Here is a 19,528-nt window from a genome sequence, read left to right on the forward strand (position 1 = left end):
ACCTACCTCCAGTGGTGCACAGGTGTCACCTGTAACAGTCAATCAAGCTTAAACCATAAACCTGCGTATAAAATAATAAAAGTTTTAATTGTTAAATTGTAATATTGTTGGTATGTTTATGCTCCTGTGATCACGTCTTTAATGACAACTCCTGTGTGAAGATGTGCAGTTTCTATACAGCTGTGTAGCTCTGCTTTAGCTTCTTATGCTAGCTACGTCAAGTATGATGATGAAACAAAGGAGGAGGAACCACATACAAATGACTGAAGGTTTAATTCACAAGGGCCAAATAACAAAACATAGAATCCGTCTGAACAGAGGTCAGGAGGACAACCAGAGGGGCACACGGACAGGTTTGAGTACGAACAGACACAGATGCGAAATACAAACTGAGTAACCAGCTGTAAGACAGGTGAGACAACACGACACAGCTGATCACAGTGAAGGCCAGAAACACGATCACAAAGGAAGGGGAACACAAGAAGTAAACTGTACACTTAGAAAATACCACAAAATAAAACAGGAAGCACTGAAAACTAACTTTAGAACAAAACCAGAAGAATACAGACAGGAAGTACAGAGACACTACAAAACTACAAAATAAAAGAAGAACAGAAAAGGGAATACAACACCTTTTCATTCATCTCTGTTAGTATTAAAGAAAAATACAGGTACAGGTCATCCACTGTCGTAGTGTTAATTTTGGAGGCTATTTTAGATTTAGTCTTAGTCTTAGTCTTAAAATGAATATGCCTGTTAGTTGTAGTCACATTTTGGTCTTTTTAGCCCTTTTTAGTCTTAGTTTAGTTTTAGTTGGCAGAAACTCGAAACATTTTAGTCTAGTTTTAGTCAAATTTTAGTCTTTGATTTTTGCCAAAACATTTTCTCTCTTTAAAATAATTAATGTAGTCGATCAGATATCAGTATCAGGGCTACCAAGTGTTCAAATAGTCAATAATTCACTCTTTTAACACTTTTGTGTAATATCTTAAGTTAAATGATTTAGCCTGCTAAAAAGTAAAAAGAAAAATTTCTTGATGTGACCACTATGAAGATATCTTGATTCTCTTATTTCAAATAAAAATGCCATGGACACAATATAAGGGCTGTATTGCACTTTTACGACGGTCCCTGAATGCACCTCGCAGCGACAGAGGCACTGGACAGTCAGTCAGTTCACGGCACTCTGAAGTGCATCGGCATCTTTGATGACAAGGAGTTGATCCAAACTTACTAAATGTGTCTGATGTTTCACCAAACTGGATTAAATCAAGCTGAAGACAGGAGCTTTTTACGGTTATAGCGGCAACAACGTCAAATAGTAAACAGACGTCCCCTGGTTGTGTCTTTGTCACTAACGCACACCGGGGGTAAAAATCATCAATGAAGATGAGACAGATGCATGGAGGGGAGGAGAGCTGGTTCATAAAGCACACCTGCTGCAGGTAGAGACCAAGCTAACGCTGAGCCCCTCAGATAATAACTCAGCCTGTCACAGAATGCATTACTTGTATCTTTAGAGATTAGACGCACAGCGGGGGAAACATGGATTTTGAACGTCCGACGATCCGCCACTAATGTTTTCGTCTCGTCATCGTCTCGTCAACGAAATCAAAACCTACTTTGTCTTAGTTTTTATTATCAGTGATGCAGTTTAGCGTGTCTTAGTCTCGTTTTCGTCATGAAGAAATAGTCGTTGACGAACATTTATCGTCATAATTTTCATTACCAAAATTAACACTACACTGTCGGCTGGAAGAGGCAGACCTCATGAGGACAGGTGGAGGTGTGACCATGATCTGTTGGAGGACCTTCTGTGGTCTACAAGAATTAAGTTCAAAGCTTCTCTAAGTTGACTAAGTGAATTTCAGTTTCAGGGACATGTGAAACTCATAAATGCCCTCTACGGGGTCAGAGGCCACAGTTTGCTCCACAACAGGACGTGCTGAGTTGTTCAGAGATGCATAGAATCGCTCTATTTCCTTCACTTCCTCCATTTTGCGTTTCTTCAGGCGGGGGCGTTCCTGTTGAGCTGCTCTCAGCTTCTCCTCGTACTTTAACTCCACCGCTTTGATTTCCTCCTCCAGCTTCTTCTTGTAGAACTCTCTAAGCTCCGCCTCCCTCTGATCCAGCAGCTGCACCACCTGTAGGTAGGTTAAGTTGGAGTAAAAGTGTCCTCCATTGTCAGACACCATGGCCTCCACCTTCTCCAGCAAATCCAGGACCTGTCCCCGATCGTTGGCCCTGTTGTTGTTGAAGATGTGGTATCTGTTTCCCGCCTTCCTCAGGACCTCCTGCAGCTCAGGCCCTGCCTCCTCCAGCTGTCGCTCAACGTCGACTCTGCCCCCAAGATCATGGGTAAAGAGGATGATGGTGAAACTCCAGGCTTCCTCTCCAAAGATCTCCTCCACCTGCATGACTGCATCTCGCTCCTCCGCGGTGAACGGCCCCACGTTGATGACCAGCAGGATGGCGTGGGGCCCTGGGGCCGACATGTTGATGCACTTGGAGATCTCCCTCTTCACGGTGAGCTCAGGTAACGATGTGTCGAAGAGTCCCGGAGTGTCAACCACGGTCAGGTCTCTGCCAAACACCTGACCTGTCTGCTTACAGCACTGTCTGCTCACTGAGGACACACACACAGGTCAGCTGTTATTGACGGAGAGAGGGGAAGGAACACGTAAACAATGTCTCTGCTCTGAAGAGATGTGAACATGGATGGGTGGAAACCAGGATGGGAATGGGTGAGACGGCCCCGGATTTCTAAGTCACATCCCTCCACATGATGCTCCCTGAACACCTGGGCCCAGCATCAGCGTTGTACCTTCACTCACCTGAGGACTGACTGACGGCCGAACAGAAGGCATCTCTTCCCAGTATGGTGTTTCCACTGGAGCTCTTCCCTGCTCCAGTTTTCCCCACGAGGACCAGTCTGAAGACTGACATAGACCAGCAGAGGTTCAGCGTTCATGAGAAATAATCCAGACTAAACACTGGGTAGTATTATACTGACAATCCACCTTTACAAGAGCTTTAGGTGCTCCTCTATAAAACTCTCCTGACCACACCTTCATCTCTCATACTTTTTTTTTTAATGTCTGTCTTCTGAATCAACAAGTTTCATTCTGGTCATTCCGGATCATTACACACCCTGGAAACATGAATAGATCATAAATGATTTGAGTGATTTAAAGGATGATTCAGACCTGGATGGTAATCCATACTCATTCTCCTCCTTGTCTGTGGAGGCCCTGCAGACACACAGAGCAAACAGCAGATAAGAGACATTAATATAAACGATAAACTGATTCAGAGGTCAGTACCTGAACACATCAGCTGACAGGCTTTCACCAATACTCCTCTGACTGCATTATTTCATCCGACAGTAACTCTTGAAACAAACATGTTTCAGGGTTCAAACACTCCACGATACTATATTTATTCCTGTGGAATTTCAGCCATTACAGCTGCTTTTATCACAAACAAGTAAGAAAAACTACACTAAAATAAAATAAACTCAACACAACTAATCTAAACTAAATTAAACTAAACTAGACTAACTTTGGAAAAGGGAGATACCGAAGAAATGCCAATTGATTTAGACTTTATGTTCACTCAGTTTGAGCTACACTATGAAAAACCACCTATAGATTCTACTCAATTAAATTGAGGTAACAATTTGCACTCTATTTAATTGTGTCAATTTTACCTAGTTTTACTATGTGAAGACTACCTATATTTTACTATGATGAAATACTAAAATTATTTAGGTAAAAGCTACTTATATTTTTTAATACATTTCAAAACTTAAAGGTGACATATCACGCTTTTTTCATGAATATATATTGGTCTAAGAGGTCCCCAAAACATGTCTTTAAAGTTTATGCTCAAAAAAACACTTTGAAATCAGATTTTGACATGCCTGTAAAACCCTCTTCTTAAGTCCTCCTCAGAACACTCAGTTTTCCCTCTGACCACGCCCCCTCAGGAAGTGAGTGTGCCTCGGCTGTCAGGCACGTTGATCTAATGTTTACATGTTGGCTGAATATACACGGCTGCTCAGAGATCACGTTACTTCAACCCTCTGAATCTGATCCAGAATCTGATCCTGAAGGAGAGGCGCCTGTAGCAGGACCTTTCTGAACCATTGGTCACAGATTTAGTGTTTCTTGTTGTTTTATTTATCAGTATGTCGAAGTGTGTCTTGGTACACAGCTACGAACATGTAGCTATGTGGCTATGCTAACTAGCGCTAGCACTTATCCATGATAAGTAAAAATTATCCACTAGATCTTCAAATCTGCAGACGTGGGGAGTAAAACCGACCTCTACCAGAAAGGCAGCAGGAACTTTCTAAAGGATTGGTCACAGATTTAGTGTTTCTTGTTGTTTTATTTGTCAGTATGTCGACGTGTATCTTGGTACACAGCTACAGCTACAGCTATGAACATGTAGCTATGCTAATTAGCGCTAGCACTTATCCATGACAAATAAAAATCCTCCACTAGATCTTCAAATCTGCAGACGTGGGGAGTAAAACCGACCTTTGTGTTTATTAAGACAGCCTACAACTAGCATGCCTCCCTCCTAAGCTCCTTGTTAGCACACATTTGTGCAGGTAATGAAAAACGGAGGGGGGATTCAGTATTATTTTATACAGTCTATGGGCTGAACAAGCTCTAACTCCGTGACAGACCGGATATTGTTGTTACATAACAAAAACACGGAAGTCTGAAACGGCTTGTTTCACACACATTTACAGAAAGGTGGAGAAATCAAAACAGGGGCAGAATGGATTCTTTTCATTCTCGGGGGGTTTGTAGACATGCCAGGGACACATATTTCAGGTAGAGAACCATTAAAAAGTCCATTTTGCATGATATGTCACCTTTAAAAATAAGATGATGACTCCCAGAGCTGGGATTAAACCGCCAACTTACTGATTGACAGACAACTGTCTCTACCATAGACTGCTCCGCCTCTTCCCCATTGTACGGTTCTGAAGCCAAAAAATCCTGCTCCTGGGCGCCGCCATTGTGCAGCCAGAGCCTGTGAAGCCACTGTAACAAGCTCCGCCCTACAGCGTAGCGTCATAAGACGCTGTGTGTCCTTTGAAGTTTCCCTCTACGGCGGCTGTAACTAACGAAAAATAAACTTCTCAGGAAAAAGAGGCCTTGGACACAAAGCAGTCAAATACTAACTACATATCACGACAGCATACGGATATGAGAAACGTTCGTAAGACGTGTATTTATTTTTTAAAGTTTGACTGCTCCCCCATTCAAATGAATGTGGGAGACAGATTTTTTACCTATACTGCAGCCAGCCACCAGGGGCAGACACACTGCTGAAAGCCTCACCACGAGGGGAGGATCCAGCTCCCTTGGTCTCTACCCACTACGCTACACCCTGGTTTTACAGGTAGATTACAGGCAATACGTGATTAGCAAAAAAGCTAACAGCTAAGGCAATACGTTATTAAAACAATGTCTTTATCATGATTTACCACAACTGGTGCCCCACCCCACTATTAGGCCATCGGTGGCATCCCCGATGCAGAGTGGCATCCCCGCTGCCGGGGGTGTCCTTTATTTTTGGAAGGTGGCATCCCTAATATCAATACTACCTTCCACCACGATGCCAAACCACAACCGGAGATTCCCGCCAACCGAAACTGTCCTCAGCAAAGAAGAAGTGATGACGCAGGCACACCCTTCAGTGCACACCCAATATCTTTGGGTAGATATTATTTAGTTTATTTGTGTAGACACTTTTACTGTTAAAAAATAAGTAAAGAAGGTCAAATATACCCATTATAATACAGTTCACCTGCTGACCTAAATTTTTCAGTATAATTTAGACAATTTGTATGGATTATATTTACTACCCACAAAAATCCTTTTTTTTATAGTGTACATGGGGTATGTGAAGCTCTAAAAAAGCTAAATACCAAAAAATCAGCTGGTCCTGATGGTATTCAACCATACTTCGCTGCAAATATAATCACTGAGCCATCAACTTTTATCTTTAACTTGTCTGTACAAAATGGTCAGGTGCCTGAGGTCTGGAAGGCAGCTTATGTTACTCCAATATCAAAAGGTGGAGATCCCTCAAGACCAAATAACAGCAGACACATATCTAAACTCTCAATGCTAGCTAAGGTACTGGAAGGGCTAGTAGAAAACCAGTTAAAATTATTTTTATCCCAACGTGGCATTCTTAATGAGCTGCAGTCTGGGTTCACAAAAAAACACAGTACAGTCACTGCCACAATGAAGGTCTTAAATTATATGAAAAATGCCATTGATTCTAAAGAACACTGTGTTGCTCTTTTCTTAGATTTATCTAAGGCTTTTGACACAGCGGATCACTTGATTCTTTTACAGAGGTCAACTAACATTGGGTTCCTCGCTGAAAACTGTTCAGTGGTTTGAAAGCTACCTGAGCAGTAGGAAGCAATGTGTCAGAGTTGATGGCTTAGCTTCTGACTTCATGAATATAACAAATGGTGTTCCGCAAGGTTTCGTATTGGGTCCTGTCTTATTTGTCATCTATATCAATAACTTATGTAAAAATGTAATACATGCAAAGTTTCATTTTAATGCAGATGACACCATTTTGTACACTTCAGCATTGTACCTATCAAGTGCAATTAACAAACTACAAGCTTTCTTTAACACAGTACAAATGAATCTTCGTAAACTGAGGCTGATTTAAATGCCAACAAGACTAAGGTAATGTATTTCTCAAAGTCCAAGGGGACGGTGAAAGATGAGAAACAAATGAGAAAATCAAATGTGTCCTAACATTTAAATATTTGGGTTTTGTCTTAGATGAAAATCTTTCTTTTAATTGTCATATTGAGAGTTTAACCAAAAAACTGAGGGTGAAGTTGGGTTTCTTTTACAGAAACAAACGCTGTTTTTCTTTTGCTGCTTGAAAAAAGCTCAACCTTTGTCTTTATCTGTAATTGACTATGGTGATGTTCTTTATATGCATGCTTTCTCAGCCTCTCTGAAAATGTTGGACTCTGTGGTGTACCATGCTGCAAAGGTAGGCTTGTCTTCCTTACACAAGAGAAGAATGGAGCATTGGTGTCATGATCCTCATCATGGCAGCCCTCCCCTCTCCCTCTTTGTGTGTGTTTTGTCATTTCCCTGTCTGTGTCTCTTCCCCTTGTTTGTTTCTTGTGGGTGAATGTGGGTGGGGTTTTCAATCTACGGGCAGCACCAGGTGAAGCCCATTCACTAATCAACCCTCTACTATAAAGCCTCTGGATTTCCTCCTACTCATCACCAGATCGTACTTCAGTTTGAGTAGTATTCTGAGTCTGTGGCTCCTCAGCATTTAACTTTTGCTTGTCTTTGTGTGTGTTTAGCTGACGTCCTTGTGTGTTTCTGTCTTGCTGCAGAGATTGTTGTGCATGCTTCCTGCTCTCGTGCTGATCACTTCCCTGTCTGCTGCTGAACCTGCCTGCCTTTGTCTGAGCTCCTGTTTCCCTCTGTGTGAGTACGCTGGAGAGAGGGACTGCTCCCTTCTGTACCCACGGCACCATTACCACAGGGTGGACGTCACTCCTGCCTCACACAGCGCTGTCATTGTCACGTGGCTGACTCCAAATAAAAGACTTGTATATTCACAATCGATCTTTGCCTGAGTTCTGCTTTTGGGTCCAGTTCTGGTTACAATCCATAACAATTGGTATGTTTTTCTTTATAAGGCCATACTACAGGAGCTGCCATCTAATGTGCTCTTTATTGACTCCTAAAGGTATCAGTGGCTGTAATCTTCAGTCCCATGGACAAATTATTTGTGTCATTCCTCGGACTCGCTCTGTCTTTGGTAAAAGTGCTTTTGGTGTTTTTGCTCCCTCTTCAAGGTCACCTAAAACTGGATTGTATGATTCGATTGGAGGATTTTAAAAACTAGAATGGAGGACCATCTGATCAGCTTGTACACATGTTTTAGAGCTTAACACTGCTAAATTGATGTAATAGTTACTTGTTACTATATGTTTTGTCTTGTTCTCAATGTGAAACTTCTTGGCCAGGACTCCCTTGTAAAGGAGTCTTTGCATCTCAATGGGACTATTCTTGGTAAAATAAAGGTTAATAAAAAATAAAAAATAAACTAAACTGATAAAAACTGAACTAAAATTACTAAACTAAAATAATCAAACTAATCCAAACTGAACTAATTGAATTTACTCTAAACTAAAGTAAAGTAAACTGACTAAACTAATCCAAACTAAACTTAACTAAACTATACCAAAATTAACTGACTAATCTAAACTAAACTTACAGTCATCAGGGGACCTGTGAGTGAACTGATAACGATGCCATTTTGTGTGTGATTGAAAGTGAAAGTGAAAAACTGAGAAACATTTACCGCTCTGTCAAATAGAAAACATGACGTAATGTTGTTAAACTGTGACAGAGAAGTTTGTTCAGAGATTATATTTACAGTTTTAATACACAGTAATAGAGTTTACTCACTGATGTCTTCACTCGCTGCCATCGCAGACCTTTTCTTAATTTGAACTGATTTCCTCCATCTCTGAGCAGGGGACATCTATATCCAGTCTACAAAATAAAACTCCACAGGACAGGGTATGAGTCTGAAAAAGAGAAAAGTGAACAGAACAATCAGGTTTCAGAGGGAAAATGTATTCTTAGGGAAAATTGAGAAATCAGTTATCTTTGAGGACAGACTTTTCATTATTTTAGTGTTGATCTGGGAGGAAATAACGAATCATGACATTTTATTTTGAACGTAATTTTAGGAAGTGGCTTTGCTGAATAAGTGAAACTTGAAATGATGCCATGAAGAATTAGCCTACTGGAAATGTACACCTTCTTCTCCGAACTCTCAACAGCAGCAGCTCTGCCCTCAGGTCAGCACTGGTCCAGCTATTTGTTTGTTTGATTGTTTGTTTGATTGTTTGTTTGATTGTTTGTTTGATTGATTGTTTGTTTGTTTGATTGATTGATTGATTTCTTGTCAGTTAGTCATTTTTCTGTCTGAATCTAACTGTGATCCTGTCTGAAATCAAACTCGCTGCATGAGTTCTGATATTAAACCTCACTCAAGAGAATAAATGTGAATTGTCAGATTTAAAGATTAGTATCAGCTCAGGCTTTTGTCTATTTCAGTGGGTTTATGTATTTAGTTGGAGTCATAACAGTAACTCTGATTTTATCTGAAGGGTGAAAGTATTTCCTGTTCACAGTATATTGTGTTTGTTCTGACAATCAGTGTGACTGTGAGACTGATGTCAGCCATTTTACTGACTGCTATATTCAGTCTTTTTCAGTATATTCAGTGTATTCATTAAAAATGTATCTGTCTGATCAAAAAGGAAAACTGAAAACCCAAACTATTTCATTAATAAGGAACAACAAAACTAAATCAGAATAGAAACACTATCAAGATACATAATTGCATCTGTATCTCTCCCCTCATCTTTAAAGTAAACAGATTGTGCTCCACAGGAACTCTGTAGGACCCGGGGTGGAGCTCTCAGAGGGGTATATACTACGAAGCCAGATTTGCGTATATCGAGGTAACTTCAGGGTTAACTCTGGATTTTCAGTACTAGTGTTTTACCTGGGTAGATCACCATGGTTACTCATGCTGAACTCCTAAGCTGGGGTCTCATTTATAAACGTTGCTTACGCACCAAACGGGGCCTGAAATTGGCGTACACCAGTTTTCCCGCCAAGTTTGTGATTCATAAAAACAAACTTGACCTGAAAATGTGACTCCCGTTAAGCAAACTCTGAACCAGGTGTATGTACATTTTAGAGGCAGGGGGAATGGCGACGTTTTGTCTTGAGACGTTTCTACAGCTGAGGCATGTTTATCAATAGGAAACATCAGCACAGAAGACAGAGGGTTCCCTCAGATTCACACTGTGTTGAAGGATATGTCATAACGTGGCGTAAATTGTTTCTCCTTGGCTGGGTCCAATTTAGGTAGCTTCTTGCAGTCCGCCATGATCCTCTTCTGTGCTGCATCACAATAAGCACAATTTTACCTCCAAACAGCAGCTCCTGCAGGTGAGTTGAACTTCTTCAACTGCATGTCAGTTCTCACTGAAGGTAAATCCTGAAAGATTTATGTCGCTGCTTGGAACCAAAAGTGAAACCTGTCACTAGAAGAATACAACACATTGATAGCACAAGGAAAAGACAACACATGGCGATCACAACACAAGGAGAACACAACACACGGAGAACACAACACACAGAGAACACAACACACAGAGAACACAACACACCGAGAACACAACACACAGAGAACACAACACACGGAGAACACAACACACAGAGAACACAACACACAGAGAACACAACACACCGAGAACACAACACACCGAGAACACAACACACCGAGAACACAACACACCGAGAACACAACACACAGAGAACACAACACACCGAGAACACAACACACAGAGAACACTACACACAAGGATCACAACACACAGAGAACACAACACACGGAGAACACACACACAGAGAACACAACACACAGAGAACACAACACACCGAGAACACAACACACCGAGAACACAACACACGGAGAACACAACACACAGAGAACACAACACACAGAGAACACAACACACCGAGAACACAACACACCGAGAACACAACACACAGAGAACACAACACACAGAGAACACAACACACCGAGAACACAACACACAGAGAACACTACACACAAGGATCACAACACACAGAGAACACAACACACGGAGAACACAACACACAGAGAACACAACACACAGAGAACACAACACACCGAGAACACAACACACCGAGAACACAACACACCGAGAACACAACACACAGAGAACACAACACACCGAGAACACAACATACAGAGAACACTACACACAAGGATCACAACACACAGAGAACACAACACACGGAGAACACAACACACAGAGAACACAACACACAGAGAACACAACACACAGAGAACACAACACACAGAGAACACAACACACCGAGAACACAACACACAGAGAACACAACACACCGAGAACACAACACACAGAGAACACAACACACAAGGATCACAACACACGGAGAACACAACACACAGAGTAAACAACACACTAGGATCACAACACACCGAGAAACCAACACACAGAGAACACTACACACAAGGATCACAACACACAGAGATCACAACACACAGAGAACAGAGAACACAACACACAGAGAACACAACACACAGAGAACACAACACACAGAGAACACAACACACAAGGATCACAACACACAGAGAACAAAACACACAAGGATCACAACACATAGAGAACACAACACACAGAGAACACAACACACAAGGATCACAACACACAGAGAACACAACACACAGAGAACACAACACACGAGGATCACAACACACAGAAGCCTACACACAGGGATTATAGCACACCGAGAACACAAAACACAAGGATCAAAACACACGGAGTACACATCACACACAGAGAATAAAACACACCGAGAACACAACACACAAGGATCACAACAGACAGAGAACACAACACACAAGGATCAAAACACACGGAGAACACAACACAACGAGAACACAACACACCGAGAACACAACACACAGAGAACACAACACACAGAGAACACAACACACGGAGAACACAACACACAGAGAACACAACACACAGAGAACACAACACACAGAGAACACAACACACGGAGAACACAACACACAGAGAACACAACACACAGAGAACACAACACACAGAGAACACAACACACAGAGAACACAACACACAGAGAACACAACACACAGAGAACACAACACACAGAGAACACAACACACGGAGAACACAACACACAGAGAACACAACACACAGAGAACACAACACAACGAGAACACAACACACAGAGAACACAACACACAGAGAACACAACACACAGAGAACACAACACAACGAGAACACAACACACAGAGAACACAACACACAGAGAACACAACACACAGAGAACACAACACACGGAGAACACAACACACAGAGAACACAACACACAGAGAACACAACACACAGGGATCACAGGGTTTTTGCTGCTGTTGCCCACTGATCCCACATGTTGGATTAAGAAAAAAGCAACTGAGAAGCTGTTTATTCAACAAATATTACAAAACTAAACTTTATTTACAACCATAACAACAACGACAACAGAATATATTCAAACCCACTCACCCTCTTCGTCCACCTTCCGCCACGCCACAAACAGGTTCACCAGATTTGATTTTAAAACCATGAAAGCTATGACACGAAACAAAGAACTGGACACAGGTAAAAGAGCTTTTATGACTCTGACAAAGGACAGACTTCAGACCAGAGTCAGATCAGAGGGGTATACTACGAAGCCGAATTTGCGGTTATCGAGGTAACTTCAGGGTTAACTCTGGATTTTCAGTACTACGAAGGTGGTTAACTCCTTACCAGGGTAGATAACCATGGTTACTCATGCTGAACTCCTAACCTGCTCCGGAGCAGGTTGTGCTCAGATCAGAGATCAGTTTATAGAAAACTCCACCCACTGACCAATCAGGTCACTCAATCACATACCTCTGTGAGCTGATCGCGAGGGGAGGGGGGAGAACTGCGGTCAAGCCCGCAGTGGAGAAGAGACGGGCAGGATACTTTGTCTACCTGAAGGATTTTATATATAAAAAACTGATGACAGTTATTGATTATCTTTCCTGACATCATATATAAACAGAGTCTAAAGTCAGATTATTCAGATGAAATCGATGAAATCGTTTTAGGCTACTGTTTTAATTGTACAACTACACGTATTACTTTGAATCATGTTCTCATTTTTATTATTAGTCCTTTAACCACAGCGCTCAGTTTGATACCGTCTGGGCTGCAGCTGAAATATTACGTATAAAACTGTCACACACGAGACAAGATTAAATCAGAGAGATCACTGTCAGGGAATAAACAGAGTTATTATAGTCAGATCTATCTAATGATGAATAAACAGAGTTATTATAGTCAGATCTATCTGCACTAAGTGATGAGAAATAAGACGTCATTTGCGCATTCAAACACTTTTTGTCTTATCTCTCAGTTCTTTCTTCATGTTTCAAACTCATCTGTGTTGAAGTTAATCTGGATAAGCCTAACTTCTTCATATTTTTCTAATATCAGTGCAGTGTTTGAAATTCATGTGGATGTGCTGAAGGCAGTCTGTCCATGTCTGTGATTGGTCATATGTTGCCTTCTCCGCCCCGTTCATGTGAACGCGCTCAGAGTAATTCTGTATTGACCCAACATGTTGATAACCAGCTTTGTGTGACAGATTAGTGTGATCTCCTTTGTCAGGTTCAGTGAAGTCGGATCAGGAGAAGATATCTGGGATATGTTGAACTCGCTTCATAGTATACCCCCCAGGAAAGCTCTGTTTCCAGAAGCAGCTGTCAGATCAGAGGGGTATACTACGAAGCGAGTTCAGCATATCCTAGATATCTTCTACTGATCCAGCTTCACTGAACCTGACAAAGGACTTAGTGCAGATCTGACTATAATAACTCTGTTTATTGATCATTAGATATATCTGACTATAATAACTCTGTTTATTCCCTGACAGTGATCTCTCTCATCAATAACTGTCATCAGCATTTTATATATAAAATCCTTCAGGTAGACAAAGTATCCTGCCCGTCTCTTCTCCACTGCGGGCTTGACCGCAGTTCTCCCCCCTCCCCTCGCGATCAGCTCACAGAGCTCCATGATCGAGCGAGCTGATTGGTCAGTGGGTGGAGTTTTCTACAAACTGATCTCTGATCCTGAGCATAACCTGCTCCGGAGCAGGTTAGGAGTTCAGTATGAGTAACCATGGTTATATACCCTGGTAAGACGGGAACCCCCTTCGTAGTACTGAAAATCCAGAGTTAACCCTGAAGTTACCTCGATAACCGCAAATCCGGCTTCGTAGTATACCCCTCAGGTCAGGACCAGCTAACCTCTCCTCTCTCTCCAGCAGCTCGGGTGTCGCTCAAACATGGATCAAAGTCCAGGTCAGGAGCTTACCATCGTCCTCCTTGGAAACTCTGGAGTTGGTAAGAGTGCGTCAGGAAACACCATCCTGGGGCGAACAGCGTTTGAATCCAAATTAACCTTTACATCAGTGACGAAAGAAATCTCCAAACAAGAAGCAGCTGTGTTTCAGAGGCAGGTCTCTGTAGTCGACACTCCGGGGATTCTGGGATCTGAGGATTTGATTGAGTCCTGGATTAAAAACCTCCAGCAGACCTCTGCACCTTGTTTGTTCTTGGTGGTGGTTAAGATAGATCGATTCACCGATGAGCAGAAGAGGGCTGTGGAGGCAGCTATCAAAGTCATTAGGGATCAAGAGTCCAACTCTTACCTGCTCTTCACAAAAGGAGACCACTTAAATAACGCGTCGCTCGAGGATTTCATCAACGCAGAACCAGACAGTCTGCTCAGACCCATTGTTGACAGGTTTGCAGGCAGACATCACATGTTCAACAACGAAAACGGAGGACCAGAACAAGTCCGAGAGCTGCTGGAGAAATCAGGTCACCTCAGAGACGGTGAGTCAGGATCCATCCCCAAGGTTTAGAGTCTATTGGTTAGCTTAGCTGAATGCTAAAGACAGATTTAAACTTAAAACTCCCATCAGACACCTGTCACCTTTAGCACATCCTTTCTACATCATTATACATTATATATTATAGAATGCTCAAACTATGACATCACTTCCTGTCTAGCCTCCGTTTCACCAGCTCCTCCCAGAGCAGAGACTGAAACCTGATGATTTTAACTCGGGCTGAAACTATTCATTAAAAGACTCCAGGAAATCGAATTGTGCCATCCTGCTGCACCGACAGAGAGGGGAGACGAGACCTGTTCATATAATCATTAACCAGAGTTTACAGACGTAAGGTTACGGGGCTCTGTTATCATTTCAGTGTATCTTTCATTTGTAGTTATAATGCTCATGTCATACCATAAATATCCTGTTAATCATCCTCCCGTCAGCACGGAGTTACCTTTCTACCTTCTCTCTGGGACAGAAGTTGAAAAGCTGCTATGTTCCCTCCCCCAATAGAGGAGTGTCCTCCTGGAGCTTTAATTAAACAGACTCGACAGCCTGTTAGCTTTAGTTCATTGTTTTCTGTGTGCTGCTGTTAGGGGTGCAACGGTACAAGTAACCCACGGTACGGCCCGTACCTCGGTATTTGGGCCATGGTACGGTACGTACTCGGTACGGGTTTTGGGCATAAAGAGAACTTTTTTTCTCCCAAAATTATTTCTTCAATTGGCTTGTCAGCAAAAACTGCATTTCGCAGTAAACAAATTCCAGTATCACTGGTGTACTGAATAACATAACAATTTTATTTCAAGTTAACGGCTAATAAACACACCACTTTCAAATAATAAATTGCCCTTTATTCCTTGACAAATGGTATGAACTATATAGTAGTATAAAATATGTATAAAAAAATGAAAACACAGGTTATTTTCTTGTGTTTATCTGAAGTGGCACGGTAGGTCTGATGAAAAGCATTCTGAATGGACAGCTGTTTTTCCACTGGTGTTACCTTTTCAAGTCGCTCGACCGTCCTGTGTTCAGGAAGTGTAACATCAGGATGCTTACGCTGGAGATGCTTGATCATATTGCTTGTGTTTCCTTTTACGTATGGGACAAGTGTCAAGCAGCATTTGCAGACAGTAAAATTTCTGTTAACAGTTTTCACTCCCTCCTCGTTGTATTTAACGGCGAGACCGGAGTTAATCCACACCGGAGATTTGAATGAAGACGGGGCTTCTTCAAACTGTTGTCTCTCATCTCTTCTGCTAGTGCTGGACATGCTTATTTTTCCCCGCTTCTGCGTGTAACGTGATCCCTGCACTCTGAACGCGGCTCAAATTACAACAGTGTGAGAGGCCAGAGGGGGTGCATGGGTGGAGGCCAAGCGGCAACCTCCGGTCTCAAACTATGAAACCCATGCGGAAGTGTTATAAACTGCAGTTCATCGAGAATCCGCTTGAGGCTGGCTGCAGAAACATCTGAAACCACATAGACAGCAATTCAAAAAAGACGATCTTTGCAGCATTAATAAACATGTTTACAGCCTGGTTCAAAAAACTGCTTGGCTCTACGTAGCTAATCTCTCTATTGGAACACACTGTACGGGGGCTGATTTTTTTTCTAACGCGACGGTTCAGAAAATATTAAGATTACGAGCTTTTGCCCAAATAAGGACATGACTGACTTGACTCCCGGACAGGAACACATAGCTGTTGGCTAAGAGGCTCAAACTCCTCCCCTTTACGTCACACTCTGCCTGGTTGAGTTCCGCATTTCCAATATGGCTGCCGCCGTCGATTGGCTTCAAAACAGCACTTCAGGAACAGATGGGTGACGTCATGGATACTACGTCCATATTTTATACAGTCTATGGCAGAGGAACAACAGTGATTGGACATTATCTCACGGGGAGGGCTTTTCACTTGCCTGGACAGGCACACACACATACACACAAACACATTCACACACATACAGACACACACACAGTGGCCTGTAAAGCATCAGAGCAAAATGAATTGCAAAACCGAAGTCCCGCGGTCCATAAGGGCGTATTGTCCCGTGCAGCGCGGACCGAACGGGACAATACTTTGCCGCGTACCGTTGCATCCCTAGCTTCAAACATCATCAGAATAATCGATAGAATATGGATTCCTTAAATATTTGTTTACTGCAGCCCTCATTTTAACATTTGTCTTTTGACGAGGATAACCTAAGGCAGAGCTCAGAGTCAGCTTTAATCCACAGTCCTGATCAGTAATGAAGCAGACTCAGGTGTTTACAGACACATCAATCATACATGTTTTATGGACCATGTGTTTTATTAAAATCATGTTGTTGATGTGCTCCTGTTCTATTCTCTTAGTTCCTCATCCCTGCATTAGGAGGAAGGTGGTGCTGCTGGGTCTACCTGGAGGAGGGAAGAGTGCATCAGGAAACAACATCCTGGGGTCAGATGCTTTTGAATCATCTGCTGGCTTTGATCCAGTCAGCAATGGGACGGTCTCTAAGTCAGCCACAGTGGAGGGTCGTAAGATCACTGTGGTGGACACTCCTGGATTCACTGATAATGTTCTGTCCCCCAAAAAGCTCTACCTGGAGATCATGAAGTCAGTATTTCCTGCAGCTGATGGAGGTGATGCAGGTAATGCAGCTGAAGGAAGAAATGCAGGTAATGCAGCTGAAGGAGGTGATGCAGCTGATGGAGGTGTTGCAGGCCCACACGTCTTTGTCATCGTGGTGGAGATTGGAAGAATCTTCCCAGTTCAAGAGAAAATGTTTGAGCTTGTTCCGAAACTGTTTGGTAAAGATGCTGAGAAGTTTACCATGGTGCTGTTTACTCACGGTGATAAGCTGAAAGGTCAACCCATTGAGAAGTTCATCAGGGCCAACCCGTGCATGTCAGAGCTGGTCGCCAGCTGTGGAGGTCGGTACTGCGTTTTTGACAACACAAAGAGAGGAAACAGGGTGCAGGTTAGAGGCCTCCTGGATAAAATAGATGAGATGGTCGAAGCTAACGGTGGAAACCACTACACCTCTGAGATGTTAAAGAAGCCTCCGTCAGGGATTAAAGCCATGTTAGAAAGAATGTGGAAAACAATAAAGGAGTGGTTCACTAACCTGATCGAGGAAATAAAGCATGTTATGAAGCTGGTGGCAGTTAGAAACATGTCATGCAGACTTGATAGAGACGCAGGGAAGAACAGAGAGGGAGGAGGGGCTTATGAACAGCTCATAAAAGAGGAGGAGGAGCTTAAAGAGGTTGAAGTCATAGGAGCAGAAAATGTGTCTGAAGACTGAAGGTTTGAGGGGTGACCTCTGACCTGCAGCAGTTTCAGACAAGAGCAGGCTGAGAGCAGAGAGTCAGCCGACCCTCTGAGATCACACAGATTTCAAATCCAACATAAAGTACTCACACATTCAGATCAGCGCTCTGTCACAGACATCCTGTGTATGACAGGTCTGACCATGAGCTGAATTCATGTGTGTTCATTTCTGTCATGTATGAATGTTCATGTATCTACAGGTGTTACTGATTGTTGCTTCATCTTTTGTGTTGAAGGGCTGTGTCAACTGGCAGCTCAAGCACAGCTCAGGCTTTTCATCCCTGAGCTGTGTTTGGTCAGCTCCTCAGTGTCATGGGACTTTTGTTGCTGCGCTCTCAGCTGAATATCTGGTTGTCTCCATGGAAACTGTCTCCAGGTCTAAACAGCGAACACAGTTCGAGTTTCTAACCTGCTGTAGTTCCTCGCCGGAACTAAGTACTACAGAACGTCCTCAATCACGTGTTTGATCACTTGTTAGATCACGTGTTCGATAACCTGTTGAATCATATGTTAGATAATATGTACGATTACGTGTTCGAACACGTGAACGATAACATGTTGGATTACCTGTTCGATCAGGTGTTCAGTCATTTTTTCAATCATGCTTTGGGTCACGTGTTCGATCCTGTGTTTCGAAAATGCGATCAATCATGTGTTCAATCATGCCTTCAATCAAGTGTTCGACAATGTGTTCCATCACCTGTATGATCATGTGATGGATTATGTATTCGATCACATCTTCTATCAGGTATTCGTTCACGTGTTTGATGGCATGTTTGATAACACGTTCGATCACGTTTTGGATCAATTGTTCAATCGTGATGGATTACTTGTTTGATCACGGCTGCGATAACGTATTTGATCACATATTCGATCACGTGTTCGATCATGTGATGGATTATGTGTTCGATCACTTGTTCGATCATGTATTCGATCACGTGTTACATCATATGTTAGATAATGTATTCGATCCTTTGTTCGATCATGTATTCTATCACGTATTAAATCAGTGGTTTGAGCATTCTAAACTCTTCTATAATGATCTGTAACAATTTGCTGTAATTTTATGTCATCACATGATCGAACACGTGATCGATTATGTGTTCGATCACTTGTTCGATCATGTATTCGATCACGTGTTACATCATATGTTAGATAATGTATTCGATCCTTTGTTCGATCATGTATTCTATCACGTATTAAATCAGTGGTTTGAGCATTCTAAACTCTTCTATAATGATCTGTAACAATTTGCTGTAATTTTATGTAATGTCGGTGTAAATACTCACCCTCTGGTCTTCTTTAATTTTTTACACATTTGTTTTTGAATGCATATTATTCTATGTAACCTAGATCATTTTCTTTCTTAGCACTCTATAAATGCATTTATTGTTATTGATTATTGATTATTGATTATGACAAACATATTTTCAACACTGATTCTTTCAGTTTCTCAGAAAAGATGTAATGAAATGTAAAATGTGAAAATGTTAAATCCTGTCGTTTGGTCATGTGACTCTGAATGAATAAAGAATAGATCTGCTGAATGATTGATTTGGCTGTGTTTTTATTGATTATTGGGTTATCTAACAGTGTCTAACA

The 19,528-nt window shown here is 42.0% G+C and overlaps 2 protein-coding genes across 2 annotated transcripts; one reads left to right on the plus strand and one right to left on the minus strand.

Moving 5' to 3' along the window:
- Window positions 1–254: 254 nt before the first annotated feature.
- On the minus strand, window positions 255–8,555 carry LOC117813309 (GTPase IMAP family member 4-like). Its single transcript, XM_034684454.1, has 4 exons — window positions 8,496–8,555; window positions 3,207–3,251; window positions 2,835–2,939; window positions 255–2,626 (listed from the first exon to the last, which is right to left on the minus strand). Exons 1-4 carry the CDS (start codon window positions 8,515–8,517, stop codon window positions 1,857–1,859), a joined length of 942 nt encoding a protein of 313 aa, XP_034540345.1. The 5' UTR covers window positions 8,518–8,555; the 3' UTR covers window positions 255–1,856.
- Window positions 8,556–8,849: 294 nt separating this feature from the next.
- LOC117813308 (GTPase IMAP family member 8-like) lies at window positions 8,850–19,465 on the plus strand. The gene is made up of 3 exons (XM_034684453.1): window positions 8,850–8,893; window positions 14,028–14,601; window positions 16,966–19,465. Exons 2-3 carry the CDS (start codon window positions 14,049–14,051, stop codon window positions 17,898–17,900), a joined length of 1,488 nt encoding a protein of 495 aa, XP_034540344.1. The 5' UTR covers window positions 8,850–8,893; window positions 14,028–14,048; the 3' UTR covers window positions 17,901–19,465.
- Window positions 19,466–19,528: the final 63 nt, after the last annotated feature.

This window comes from Notolabrus celidotus, chromosome 5 (assembly GCF_009762535.1).
Source record: "Notolabrus celidotus isolate fNotCel1 chromosome 5, fNotCel1.pri, whole genome shotgun sequence".
Lineage (NCBI taxonomy): Eukaryota > Metazoa > Chordata > Actinopteri > Labriformes > Labridae > Notolabrus > Notolabrus celidotus.